Below are 14,281 nucleotides of genomic sequence, written 5' to 3'. Positions count from 1 at the left end.
GTCGCAGTGAATCCAAACTTCACTGTCTTAAACATGTACAAAAAATGAAAGTACAATACCTACAATTCACAAAAAATCAAGGTAAACTATATAACTGCTTGGCACAACCAATAATCTGCTTTCTAAATTAGAATATTTGGCCTTTATTGAAGTTAAGGGAAATTTGTAAGATTTGTGTGTAAGTTATTTATTTCCTCACATTCATATGTTGATATTTGCATTTGTAGAATCTTTAAAAAAAAATAGTTTGAGTAAATTATTCCTAGATGATTATATCCCTCTGAGAATTTATTATTAAATGTAGATTTCTAAATAAAATTATTTACCCTCTGTTCCATGAAGGCATGAATGATTCTTATGGAAATTTATTAAATATTTATAAAACATTTTCCCTGGAAGACTTTTATACAAATGTACTACTCAAGATACTTCATTTTATAGAAGCAATTTGGTAACTCCCATTACCCACGAGTCTTTCCTGTTTTTTTTAATCATTGACCGTTTACTGCCGTGCTTACAAAAGATATTTTGTATGGAATGTATGTATCCACTGAGGTGTTGTGATTGGTCACTGCAACTGCCACTTTTATGATATATTTAGGAATATTTCATATAAAAAACATTCATGCCTTTATGAAACAGAGTGTACTGTTTACAATATATTAAGTTTATAGCGATACATCACGTAGTCGTAGGTAAGGTTTAGGTAAGTTATACAGCTAATACCCAAGTGTGTCACATTATGTTGTATAACATTCAATTGAAGTTCAAATTTTGTTCAAAATGTGCTGAGCTATCCAGCAATATTATCAAATAAATTGTATTGAACTACAGTGGTGTCACATAAGCTACCGGTAAACAAAAAATTAACCAGTGGAGAGATGTCTTTATGGTCAGCTGTCAAGTCTGTCCTACAGCTTGATGCTAGTGGCTACATTGTCAGTACAGCTTTGAATATGATTGACTATAACAAGAAAAAATTATATTTGATGAGTTTCTCTTGATATCTGGAATTTGAGTGCATCAAAGCTGTATAACGTACATAAACATAATTTTCAATATTTGAAAAGCGCTTATCTACTTAGCTATTTTTATTTGTTTCAATAGCGTGGGGACAGGGTTGATCTGCACTTGCAATTCCTCAAATTGTTAAAAATTAATTATTAAAAATCTAAAAGGATTATGTTAAATTTTTTTAAAGGCAAAATACAGTATTTGTTCAACTAGAAGCACATGCGTTTTCATAATATGTTAAAAGATGAGTAATCGGCAAATCATTGTGAGCTAGGGGTACTTTATTTCCCATCAAAACAAAAACTTATGGTTTTATGAGTTGCACTTCTAATAGAGTAAATACGATACCATCTTTTCCGTAGTTGGCCAAGATTAAAAAAAAGAAAAGTGCAATGAATAAAAATAATAGTCAATGGTTCCTGTACTTTTATATGTGCTTTGAATTTGATTCACTGACAGTGCTATCTTGTTCATGAATTTTTTAATTTGCTTGACTTCTGTGTATATATATCTTTTTTTTTCATTTTTTCATACAATTTTATCATTTTCTGTATGTTTCTGGTCAAACTTTGGGTCCTCTGATCGTTTTGTCTTGATTTGACTCAAACATTGTACAATTTTCCTGTTCAAATACTCTTTGACAATGTCTGTAACATTATCATGCAGCATTACCGTTAACTCCTTGACCACCTCTGAGTTGTAATTTTGATCTAAAATCCCCCAAAAGTAAAAAAAAAATGATGCAAAATATTGCTCTAAAAATGATTGATAATTGTGTGTTCAGTATTTGCTGAATGTACTATTGGTAAAAAATGGAGACTAGATTGAAACATTTTCTCAACTTGATATCTGAAACTTTTTTTGTAGAATTTGTGAGAATGAACGTCGCAGGGTATAATTTTCACCAAGAGGAAAATTTATCACCACTACATGGCAAAAATAAAAATATTCTCATGGATACTTGAGAATATGTCTATCCAACATGCAAAAAGGTGGCACTTTCTTGCTTTACAAGTTTTGCACTTTTAGTGGTCCTTTACATGGAAATTTCATAGAAATTCGTGGTATATAGATATTTATTTGAAATTAATCCAAACTTGATGCTCAGTTATCCAAAATAAAGAATCAGTTCACTTTCGAAAGGGAGAGAACCATTCTGTATTGAAGATGTCTACCATAGTTTTAGATGTTAAACATGTCTACTGTATTGTCTGCACTTGTCAATAAAACTACATCTATATGGTGCTTCCAATTATACCTGCATTATGTATTGTGGTGTTTATTTCATTCCTGCAGTGAAGCTTTGAACTTGAGAATTAAATTGACACCAACAGATTAAATTGCTAGTGTATAGGAATAATATAGGGATACCTGTGTTTCACAGAATGTACGAGCTGCAAATAGAGCATTAACTTTGAATGAACACATTGTAAGTATTGTAGCAACACTCATCCAGTTAGTCTTTCAATGATCACTGTGGCAACACATGTAGCATTCACAGAGGAGTTTGAAAACTTGAAAAAATGCCAGATTTTGGATTGTAGGGGGTTTTCCCCAAAATTCCTAGCTCAAAAAAATACATTTTATGTTGTGAAATTATTGATGACAATGTCTGATAAGACATGTAATATGTTGCGTAAAAAAGAAACTTGAGATACGGTACATCCTAGCCAAATTATTGGCAGTCAAGGAAAGCACCAGCATTTTAGAACATGAATGAAAAAAATGTGCATGTAAATGATCCACCCGTCAAACTGTAGGGCATCATTTTCCGCTTAAAATAAATGTTCCAATCAGACAGGTCTTTATGATTTCTCACTTTACTGCACTATGGAGTGTTATTTGTCAAGGAGCCCAGTAATTGCATACAGTATATAGACTTATATAAGAAGTCAAAAATAGAGAATTGAACATCACGAAATGAACAATTCTGACAGGTCCACCTGTAATACTGTAAAATCTGTATTAGAAACCGCAGCTTCTATTAAAATGGTACAATGCAACAGAGGGGATGCAGCTTCTATTAAAGCATCTACACATATGAGAAATGATGTGTTTTTGGTTCTCATTTATTCAAAAAGAATGGGTGCGACTTCTATTAGGGATGCGGCTTCTAATACAGATTTTACTGTACTTACCGGTATATGTATATCAAAGCAATCAGACTTGGGGGTTTTTAACAAGTCACAAATATGCATCAAAATTAGGGAATTGAAGATATTTTCATGAAATGAACAAATCTGAGAGTGGTCCACCTGTAGTACCTATATGTATAATATCAAAGCAGTCAAACCTGCAGTTTTCAAAAAAATTTTGAAAATATTACTTTTTACCAAAAAGGCCAAAAATTTACGTTATCACGGCAAATTAAATGGCACATTAAGTGTCCAATGTGTTTTGTCCATAAAACGTTTAAAGGTTATGAAACTTTTATACTTTCAACTTCTCTAACTTGGAAGATTTGGTTAAAACATTCATTTTAAGCAAATCATTTTGCGAATCGGATAGATGGAGTGCAATATGCATACATAAACACCACAACACTAGATAAAATACACAAGACTTCAATGCTTGAAAAGTAGATTTTAATTCCTTTGATAAAATCTGTCTTCAGTTCATATATTGAACAATTCGGCAAAAATACAATATATTTAGAACAGTGAAAAGGGGGCAATAAATGTGTTTAATATAAACAATGAGAGATATGGAAGAAGTATAAATAATCGTAATGTGCTGTGACTAGTAGGATATCTGATGCTCACCATAGCACTGCAAACTTGTACAAAACCAGGAATTATAACAAGAGGCAAATATGCAGCAGGATGATTACCACTACAAGCAAGCAAGCACGAGGCCTCTCCAAACATTGTAGAGCCTGTAACATTCCTGATTGGAAAAGACCATGAACTTTAACATTGCTCTTATCCAAGATGTACCTGTATACAAGTCAGAACTTTACCACATTTGTTTATTAGGAGCAGGTTCTATAATGGACACGTGTATTATATTTGTTATAGAAGTGCATATCCATTGAGAGGCACACATACTGTATTAGCTCTTTAAGCACTTATCAAAGTGAATGTAACAGTTGCATTGTATGCCGGGTCAATTACAAATTCTTTAGATTAACCCAGATGCATCTGTCATTCATTCAAGTGCATGCGTTACAAAAACAGTACTGGTATACCATACACAACTATGCATGTCCTTGATGCAGACTGTACATCAGTGATTCACTGATATTTAATTGCAATGAACATATTCATTGGAGTTGAAATAGTTTTATTGTAATCGTTAACTCGTCAGCTAAATCAAAACCCCTGAATGCTTGTATCAGAGAATTCTGAAAACACTACATAATATGGAGATAGAGAGAACCGAAAAGACATCTGATATTCCTCACCGCTATAATTCAGAAGTGATAAACATGATGGAAACAAATCGCTTGTCGTCTTGCAGATTTAAAAGCTGAAGGGTTGCACTATTTGTACAATTTCACGTTTGCAAGTGTTATTAATTGCACAAAAATACATTTTATACAAGAGTGTTCGATATACAAAACATTTAGTTCCTTTGTGACTTGAATGGGCTTGATTGAAAGCAATTGAAAAACCTAATCATCCTAAATATTGGATTTTGGAATACAGAAACGCAGCAATTTGTTGCAGTATTCAATCAACACCACACAATATTTTATTATCGGTGTTCTGTTTTTTTACCTTGTTTTGACTCAGTGTCATTTTTTCACCTGGAAACCATTCTACTGGTTACCACTATCCACTTAGTATCGACTTACTGCTAAATGGATGACCATGGCATTGACTAGCTGTCAGGCGGTGACCATGTCATTGGTTGGCTGCAAGTGGGTGACCATGGCATTGACTGGCTGTTAGTGTGTAACCATGACATTGATTGGCTGTCAGTGGGTGACCATGACATTGGTTGGCTGTCAGTGGGTGGCCATGACATTAACTGGCAGTCTGTGGGTGACCATGACATTGATTGGCTGTCAGTGGGTGACCATGACATTGACTGGCTGTCAGTGGGTGACCATGACATTGACTGGCTGTCAGTGGGTGACCATGACATTGATTGGCTGTCAGTGGGTGACCATGACATTGATTGGCTGTCAGTGGGTGACCATGACATTGGTTGGCTGTCAGTGGGTGGCCATGACATTAACTGGCAGTCTGTGGGTGACCATGACATTGATTGGCTGTCAGTGGGTGACCATGACATTGATTGGCTGTCAGTGGGTGACCATGGCATTGATTGGCTGTCTGTGGGTGACCATGACATTGATTGGCTGCCAGTGGGTGACTATGACATTGACTGGCTGTTAGTGTGTAACCATGACATTGACTGGCTGTTAGTGGGTGACCATGACATTGATTGGCTGTCAGTGGGTGGCCATGACATTGATTGGCTGCCAGTGAGTGACTATGACATTGACTTGCTGTCAGTGGGTGACCATGACATTGACTGGCCGTCAGTGGGTGGCCATGACATTGACTGGCTGTCAGTGGGTGACCATGACATTGGTTGGCTGTCAGTGGGTGGCCATGACATTAACTGGCAGTCTGTGGGTGACCATGACATTAACTGGCAGTCTGTGGGTGACCATGACATTGATTGGCTGTCAGTGGGTGACCATGACATTGATTGGCTGCCAGTGAGTGACTATGACATTGACTGGTTGTCAGTGTGTAACCATGACATTGACTTGCTGTCAGTGGGTGGCCATGACATTAACTGGCAGTCTGTGGGTGACCATGACATTGATTGGCTGTCAGTGGGTGACCATGACATTGATTGGCTGTCAGTGGGTGATCATAACATTGATTGGCTGCCAGTGAGGGACTATGACATTGACTGGCTGTTAGTGTGTAGCCATGACATTGATTGGCTGTCAGTGGGTGGCCATGACATTGATTGGCTGTCAGTGGGTGGCCATGACATTGATTGGCTGCCAGTGGGTGGCCATGACATTGACGGCTGCCAGTGAGTGACTATGACATTGACTTGCTGTCAGTGGGTGACCATGACATTGACTGGCCGTCAGTGGGTGGCCATGACATTGACTGGCTGTCAGTGGGTGGCCATGACATTGATTGGCTGTCAGTGGATGACCATGACATTGACTGGCTGTCAGTGGGTAACCATGACATTGACTGGCTGTCAGTGGATGACCATGACATTGACTGGCTGTCAGTGGGTGACCATGACATTGACTGGCTGTCAGTGGATGACCATGACATTGATTGGCTGCCAGTGGGTGACCATGACATTGATTGGCTGTCAGTGGATGACCATGACATTGACTGGCTGTCAGTGGATGACCATGACATTGACTGGCTGTCAGTGGGTGGCCATGACATTGATTGGCTGTCAGTGGATGACTATGACATTGATTGGCTGCCAGTGAGTGACCATGACATTAACTGGCTGTCAGTGGATGACCATGACATTGATTGGCTGCCAGTGGGTGACCATGACATTGATTGGCTGTCAGTGGATGACCATGACATTGACTGGCTGTCAGTGGGTGGCCATGACATTGATTGGCTGTCAGTGGATGACCATGACATTGACTGGCTGTCAGTGGGTGACCATGACATTGACTGGCTGTCAGTGGGTGACACGACATTGATTGGCTGCCAGTGAGTGACCATGACATTAACTGGCCGTCTGTGGGTGACCATGACATTGATTGGCTGTCAGTGTGTAACCATGACATTGACTGGCTGTCAGTGTGTAACCATGACATTGACTGGCTGTCAGTGGATGACTATGACATTGACTGGCTGTCAGTGGATGACTATGACATTGACTGGCTGTCAGTGGGTGACCATGACATTGACTGGCTGTCAGTGGGTGACCATGACATTGATTGGCTGCCAGTGAGTGACTTTGACATTAACTGGCTGTCAGTGGGTGGCCATGACATTGACTGGCTGTCAGTGGGTGACCATGACATTGACTGGCTGTCAGTGGATGACTATGACATTGACTGGCTGTCAGTGGATGGCCATGACATTGACTGGCTGTCAGTGGATGACTATTACATTGACTGGCTGTCAGTGGGTGACCATGACATTAACTGGCAGCCTGTGGGTGACCATGACATTGACTGGCTGTCAGTGGATGACCATGACATTGACTGGCTGTCAGTGGATGACCATGACATTGACTGGCTGTTAGTGGGTGACCATGACATTGACTGGCTGTCAGTGAGTGACCATGACATTGACTGGCTGTCAGTGGATGACTATGACATTGACTGGCTGTCAGTGGATGGCCATGACATTGACTGGCTGTCAGTGGATGACTATGACATTGACTGGCTGGCTGGCTGTCAGTGGGTGACCATGACATTGACTGGCTGTCAGTGGATGGCCATGACATTGACTGGCTGTCAGTGAGTGACCATGACATTGACTGGCTGTCAGTGGATGGCCATGACATTGACTGGCTGTCAGTGGATGACTATGACATTGACTGGCTGGCTGTCAGTGGATGACTATGACATTGACTGGCTGTCAGTGGATGACTATGACATTGACTGGCTGTCAGTGGATGGCCATGACATTGACTGGCTGTCAGTGGATGACTATGACTGGCTGTCAGTGGGTGACCATGACATTGACTGGCTGTCTGTGGGTGACTATGACATTGACTGGCTGTCAGTGGATGGCCATGACATTGGTGTGCTGTCAGTGGATGGCCATGACATTGGTTGGCTGATAATTATAGCATGGTGCTTATTTGAATTTAGATGACAATAGATGACTGTTGTATATTTTACCCATGTGATATATCAACTGATAGTTACTATAGCAACAAAAATGTACCTATAAATTCTAGTGTACAGTGGGTAACCAGAGAAATGAGAGTCTGCTTTCCAGGTTATCAATTTTCGAGTATAGCAAAACCAGTCTTGTCTACCACTTTTCCACTTGACAGAATCTGTAATAACAAATCAAGGTTTAAATAGTTGCTTGAATATTCTCCCATGAATTAGAATTTCATGAATTTGTTGTTTTACTTAATTTAAAAGTGGAGCATAGTGGGGAAAAAAATAGTTCAAATTTTAGTGTTAAAATGTTTTCTTCAAACACTGATTAATAATTCTCTGCCATCATAAGAATGACCAAAGAGGACCATCCTGTAAAAGGGTGTGACCCTTGACCCCTCCCAGTAAGGTCATTGTACTGTTCCCACATATAACCTGATCGTTCGTATTCTTTAATAATATTATTGATAAGATTAGTCCGCAGTTCTTTGTACGTTGTTGCTGCTTGCTGCTGGTGGGGTCCGTCAACATTGGCATAATGGTACAGCGCCCTCACAGCCAGGTAATTCATGTTGATCCATATCTGTCCACGCCAATATGGTGGGTCGTGTTCTGTATTATATTTACTGTACAAAGGATCTGACTTGGATAGTGACCGGAGACCATACTTTGTCCAAAGTAATTTAGAATCCTTAATATCAGTCAGGATTTTACCAAGTTTGTCAGATGATGGCTCTATTATTTGTAAAAGGAAGGGAAACAAGCTAACATAACCCAGTGCGTTTGTGAACTTGTAATTTGGTCCATTCTTAGATTTGATCACCCTTAGCATTGGAGGCTTTGGCACATTTGGTTTCGGGACTGGTTGTTTTTTGGGGCCAGGCTTTTGCTGTTTAGGTATTGGGGTGGGTGGTCTTTCTAGCATAACATGATCAGTATGATTTCCATAGTCACTGTATTGTTTGCCCTTATTTGACCAATGTATCTTGTCAAGAAGGCTATTATCGGATAAAATTGAATGTGTATTCTCATAGTCCTTGTACGGCTCTCCGATTGTTTTTGCTATGTCTTTCATAACACCTGAAGCAAGGGTCATCCAGCAACGAAGATCAATGTGTCGCTCATCGTCAGACGGGTGAGACGCTCTTGGGTAGTCATCTAAACCAGATGTCAGCGTTTTGGGGTTCAACTCTTTATTAGTTTCAGTGTCTCTACCTCGCCATCTGTAGGAAGTAGGTACATTTCCTATCTGTGTGGTGTTGAACCAATTAAACCACACCTTCAATCTGGGGAAGATCAGTTTCAAGAAGGTCTGGTCCTCAGCAGTGTTGCTTGTCATCATGCCAGTCATAAGTGATTGAATTGGCAAAAATAAAGTTGGTGGATTAGCATTCTCGTTATATTGTACAACAAACTCGGCAGGGACCTTTGCCCGAGCTTCAGTCCCTAAAATCTGTTCACGTGGAATCCAACCTTCGACATTCATCAAATCCAGCCAATGACCAATGATTTCTTTACTAATTGTCGGATCCCATTTACTAATGAGAAGATTGTGAAATCCTTCATCCCATAGGAAACCACGTGGGAAAAACGAACGTGATGGAACTGCTGTGTAAAGCGGTGCCTCCCAATATTCTACCGGTTCATCTGTGTATTTAGATTTAACAATCGACTTTCCATGAAAATAACCTATACCACCAATAAGATTGCTCAGTGTGGCCTTTGCAAAATTTATCTCCTTCTCCTTAAAACCTTTTTGTTTTAGTTGAAAGACGTGTTCGAATCGATTGTCAAAACTACTCAGATAATTATTTAAATATTGTGTGAAATCCATCCCCAGCAGTGACGCTGTTCTATCTTTGTAACTTCCAGATTCAAAGGCGATGTCAATTTCAAAAGGTAACGCCATGGTAACTTGATGAACGAGAAGATTAGGTTCATAGTCACTGAACTGACTTTGTGAGAGAATATCGCCAACTAATCCTAACATGTGTTTTTGTCCGAACTGATAATATTTCATGCTGCGTAGCACCACTTCTTTAGCAATATGCAAACTAGGCAAGTAAGTCCTCAGATAATTAGATTTCTTGGTGTTCTTAGCCCTTGGAAATTTAATACTGAAATCGCCCAGTTCCTCTGTTTTGCCCTCAATTTGGAGCATTCTATTGCCTTCGACAACTGGTTCCATCACTCCCTGACCATCAGTTGCTGTGTAGAACATGATAGCAACAACAGTTTTATTTGCAACAGTACTCTGAAAGATAAAATAAAAAACATAGTCAAAATATTTACACCTTTCCTATGATTTTTAATAAATTTTAAGAGAAAGTAAAGAGTTAATGCATTAAAACTGATGCTGTAACTGAAATGTGATCACTGTAGAGTGAATTGCAGACAACAAAGTCAGCCATTTTGAATCTGATCTGCAAAACAAACTGATGCCCATGAGCGAGCCAGTGCAGACAGCAATCATTTTGTTGGCGTTATTCACCTAATTCTGAAAATTAATTTTCTCATGCATTTATTTTCAACCCTAAAATGGCTCTCCTGAACACAGCAATGTTGGTGAAAGTATGGTCTGATTGTTTGTATTATACATGTAATTATTAATTATTTCCATTTCCCAGGAGGAATTCACTCACTAACCTGAGAGGAATGGAGAAGCAAAACTATTTATAGACAGTAAAGACATATAAATCATAGATCTATAATATAATACAATCTTGTGGTTTACAACTTGAGGATCAAATTGAATTATGATTTAGAATTAACTGAAAATGTTGGTGTTATATGATGAAATATGATAAATACATATGCAGTGATAGTTCTGGCATGTACTAAAACATTCAGCACACGCACGTGTATCAGAGAATACTACTATTTCAACAAATAATCAGTTATTCACAGATATCAAATATATATTGCATCTCTAAAGCCCAGAATAAATTGCTATAAATTCCTAGAGGTTTGCTAGACCAATACATGAAAACATGGAATAGATTATCATATGGTTTTATCCCATGCATGTGTAATACGACATTACAGGATGTCGAATAATTTGCTAAAATAATCATGAAAATTCTAAATTTTGCCATAGCCAATCAAATTTTTTAGTTAAAATTTGTTACAATATGTAAGCCTAGCATCAATTAAAAGAGAAATAATCAGAAGAATGAAAGATCATTACGTGAAGTCCAAATTGTCATAGTACAATGCCATATGTACGATTAGAAAGAAAACCAGCAAGAGCTACTATAAACTTTTTGATGCTAGAAATATTTGTAATTTGATGATTTAAAGGAGTTCAAGAGAACAGTTGTGAAAGTCGCTGTAACTTCAAGTCTTCAGAAAGAACTCATGAAGATTTTCACTGCTATAAAGGCTTGTGATTTTTACACTGTCTCTCACAATGTTTGAATTACATATGAAGTAAGTTGAACGCACGACTATTTACACGACTATTATGTCCATATCCAAATATCTTATTTTACAATTTATAAGTAAGTAAGTAAGTAATTCTTTATTGCTATCGTATCCCATTTGAGATCTTGACAAAAAGTACAATAAAGTCAAAAACATGTAATAATAAAAAAATGAAAATAAAAGGAAATAATAAAAATACAGTAAATGAATGAAATAAATACACATCTCACAATAAGTGATAAATGAATAATTGTAATATAATGTAAATAAATGTAAATCTGTGTTTTGTGGGGGTTTTTTTGAGGCAGCTGGTACTGAAGTTATTGTTTGATTTTTTGCTCCCTAAGCATAAAGCAAGTATAAATGTGTTTTGAAATGTCTTTAATTATGTGATCGTTTTTATTATTTAATATGTTTATTAATGTCTCTCCATGCATTTTATGTTTAGTAAAAAGGCTGGTTCTTTCTTTATCATATAGCTGGCACGTGAAAAGGAAATGTTTCTCATCTTCAATTTCTCCAAGATCACAGACAGGGCATATTCTATCAGAGATGGAGATGTTTTTGTATCTGCCTGATTCAATCTGTAAACGGTGGGCACTTATTCTAAGTTTAGTCATTGCAGCACGATATAGTGGATTTTTAATTATTTGGAGGTATTTCTCAAAAGAAAAATCAGTTTTTATTTCTCTGTATGTTCTCAATTTGTTTTTGTGATGCACGCCCTTATCATCATCAAACATGCATTCTTTACTTTTTTTCTGGAATTGCATTTTAAGTTTTTCTGTGATGTCTTCAATAGTAGCATTGCTGTATTTAATTTGCCCATCTTTCCAGATATTACTTAAATTTAGGTTTTCCAAAATCTTTTTCACACCAGATACCCAGTTTTTAGTACCAGAATCATGCATCTTAATACCAAGCTTGTATGCTTCACATACTAATGTATTTTCAGGCATTTCCTGAACCCTCATCCAATATTTTAACAATTGTTTTGTACCCTGTATTGTAAGAGTGTACCTCCCTAATTCAATTAAACATGGCAAGTTTGAGGCTCTGCTGTTCACCTTTAATAAAAACTTGCAGAATTTGGTATGGAGTTTTTCCATGGGTGTTGTCAAATTCCAAAGCTGTTTTGTGTGGGCAATAATATCACTAGACCATATTTCAGTGCAGTATAAGAGAATTGGTCTAACTACTGCATCAAACATCTTCAAATGAATTCTGAGTGGTGTACAAGTTGCCGAAAATAATAGCTGATTCATTTTGAAGCAGGCCTTTATATTATAAGTTGTGCATTAAAAAAGTGAGATGCATCATGGGAATGGAGCCATTCTCAAAGGCATGTTAGGCCAGAATGGAAAGTCAGAAGACGATAAAGCGGAAAGATGTGTTAATCTGACAAAAAGCATTGTCTGCTCATCTGTTCTGACTGATGATGTAGATTCGTCTTAGAGAATTAATAAAGTAGGGAATATCATTGTAACCTTTGCATGATTCCAAAATTGTTGTTTGACTTTATTTTCAAACATACCCCCCCCCCTCCCAATCATACTGAAACTCGTACATTAAATCAAAGTAGAACATGTTTTTGAGCACCTACTTCCTGGATACCAGGAATGTCATTGGGCCCTGAACCTGAATACTAAAGTACATGTAGATATATTACTAATATTCATGAAAACTAGGTTGAATATTAGAAGTATTAATAAATTGATTGATAAATTGTATGTTAGTTAGGAAGGCAGATTAATTATTATTCAAATACAGCAAGCTATCATAGCATCGGAGTGTGTGTACTCTACCTACCCGTGCCCGTCCACTGATTCGTACTGTCCAGTCCCCACCATGATCACCCCCCGGGCGCTTGACAAATTCGGTTGTGAGAGTGAAATTTTTTTCCACAATTTCCTGAACACCAAAGTTAATGCCATCATGTCGTAGCCATCCATATCTCGGCAGTTGATCAGACTGTTCACAGGTGTGGCGAAGGGGTAAATTCCTCTCCCGCGTGAATTGCGTGAACCACATAAGGCCGGTAACGAGAGATTGTGGGCTTCGTGTTTTCATACCAAAATAAACACCGGGCCGGTACGTTCCCCAAAATCTATCTGGCGATTCTTTGACGCCCGTAGCACCAGGAGCGATTACCTTCGGCGAATCAAGCGGGGATGACACTCTCGCCGCAAGGACGTGCCTATACCACATATAACCGATCGGTAATAGTCCCAATAACACGAAAAAAACAAAGGTTTTGAACGCAACCGGCGGAGAATGTCCACGTTTCAGCAACTTCCCTATATCCGCAATACCATCTGGTTGCCGGTCGTCACTACTCTCATCGCTTCCGCGGCGCACAGTTCGTTTCCTAACCATTTCTTCGTTTAGTTCGAGGAAAGCATCGCTATAATTTTGTTCCAGTTCAATGTCGTTGGTTTCCGTCTCACTTTCCCTCTCAAGCCAGTTTTCGAATTCCACGAGTCCTAATAGTTCGCCATCTTTGCCAGAACACGGCTCGTCTGCTGATTGGATGAACTCGCTTGGTTGTTCGTCGTCACTCTCGCCCGTAATGCTAATTTTATCCATTTCAGAAGCCATCATGTATTATTCACAGGGGAATGAAACTCACAAAGCAGGTGGAGTAACGCCTAGGATAGTGAAAAAAATACGATGTTAAACTACGCTTGTTTTAAAACGTGAAGTGTGTACATTACTTGTATAGAAAAGATAAAACCCAGTATTTTATATTTTTCAAATCTTAGGTGTTACAAAAAGTTACAATTGTTTTCAAAAAATACTTTCAATCTGGTTGCAGTTTTTTCGACAACCTAGGTGGTTATATTCATAATTTGCAAGTATCGCGAAATCTCGCACAGTGCGTCACATGACAATAACCAACAACGCCCTCCTGGGACCGACCTATTTACATTAATTGTCGGATATTACCTTCTGAATGCGACTATGTGCCAAGTCATACTACGACAATAACACGCACGATTCATTGATATCGCTTTGCATGTACATTAATTAATAATAATAATAATAACTTTA

General features: G+C 38.1%; 1 protein-coding gene across 1 annotated transcript; it reads right to left on the bottom strand.

Moving 5' to 3' along the window:
• Window positions 1-3,577: 3,577 nt before the first annotated feature.
• Window positions 3,578-13,865, bottom strand: LOC100372636 (mannosyl-oligosaccharide glucosidase-like). Its single transcript, XM_085504535.1, has 2 exons — window positions 13,040-13,865; window positions 3,578-10,061 (listed from the first exon to the last, which is right to left on the bottom strand). The coding sequence occupies exons 1-2, from the start codon at window positions 13,829-13,831 to the stop codon at window positions 8,136-8,138; spliced, it is 2,718 nt and encodes a 905-aa protein (XP_085360661.1). The 5' UTR covers window positions 13,832-13,865; the 3' UTR covers window positions 3,578-8,135.
• Window positions 13,866-14,281: the final 416 nt, after the last annotated feature.

The sequence above is a fragment of the Saccoglossus kowalevskii genome, chromosome 10, assembly GCF_978046115.1.
Source record: "Saccoglossus kowalevskii chromosome 10, keSacKowa6.1, whole genome shotgun sequence".
NCBI classification, from domain to species: Eukaryota; Metazoa; Hemichordata; class Enteropneusta; family Harrimaniidae; genus Saccoglossus; species Saccoglossus kowalevskii.
The sequence above is the reverse complement of the archived record's forward strand: the minus strand, read 5'-3'. Positions and strand labels throughout refer to the sequence as shown.

Coding starts and splice junctions, on each gene's coding strand:
- LOC100372636 (XM_085504535.1), bottom strand. CDS start 13,831: ATGATGGCTTCTGAAATGGATAAAATTAGCATTACGGGCGAGAGTGAC. Junction 10,062..13,039: donor GAATCAGTGGACGGGCACGG/GTAGGTAGAGTA, acceptor TTTATCTTTCAG/AGTACTGTTGCAAATAAAAC.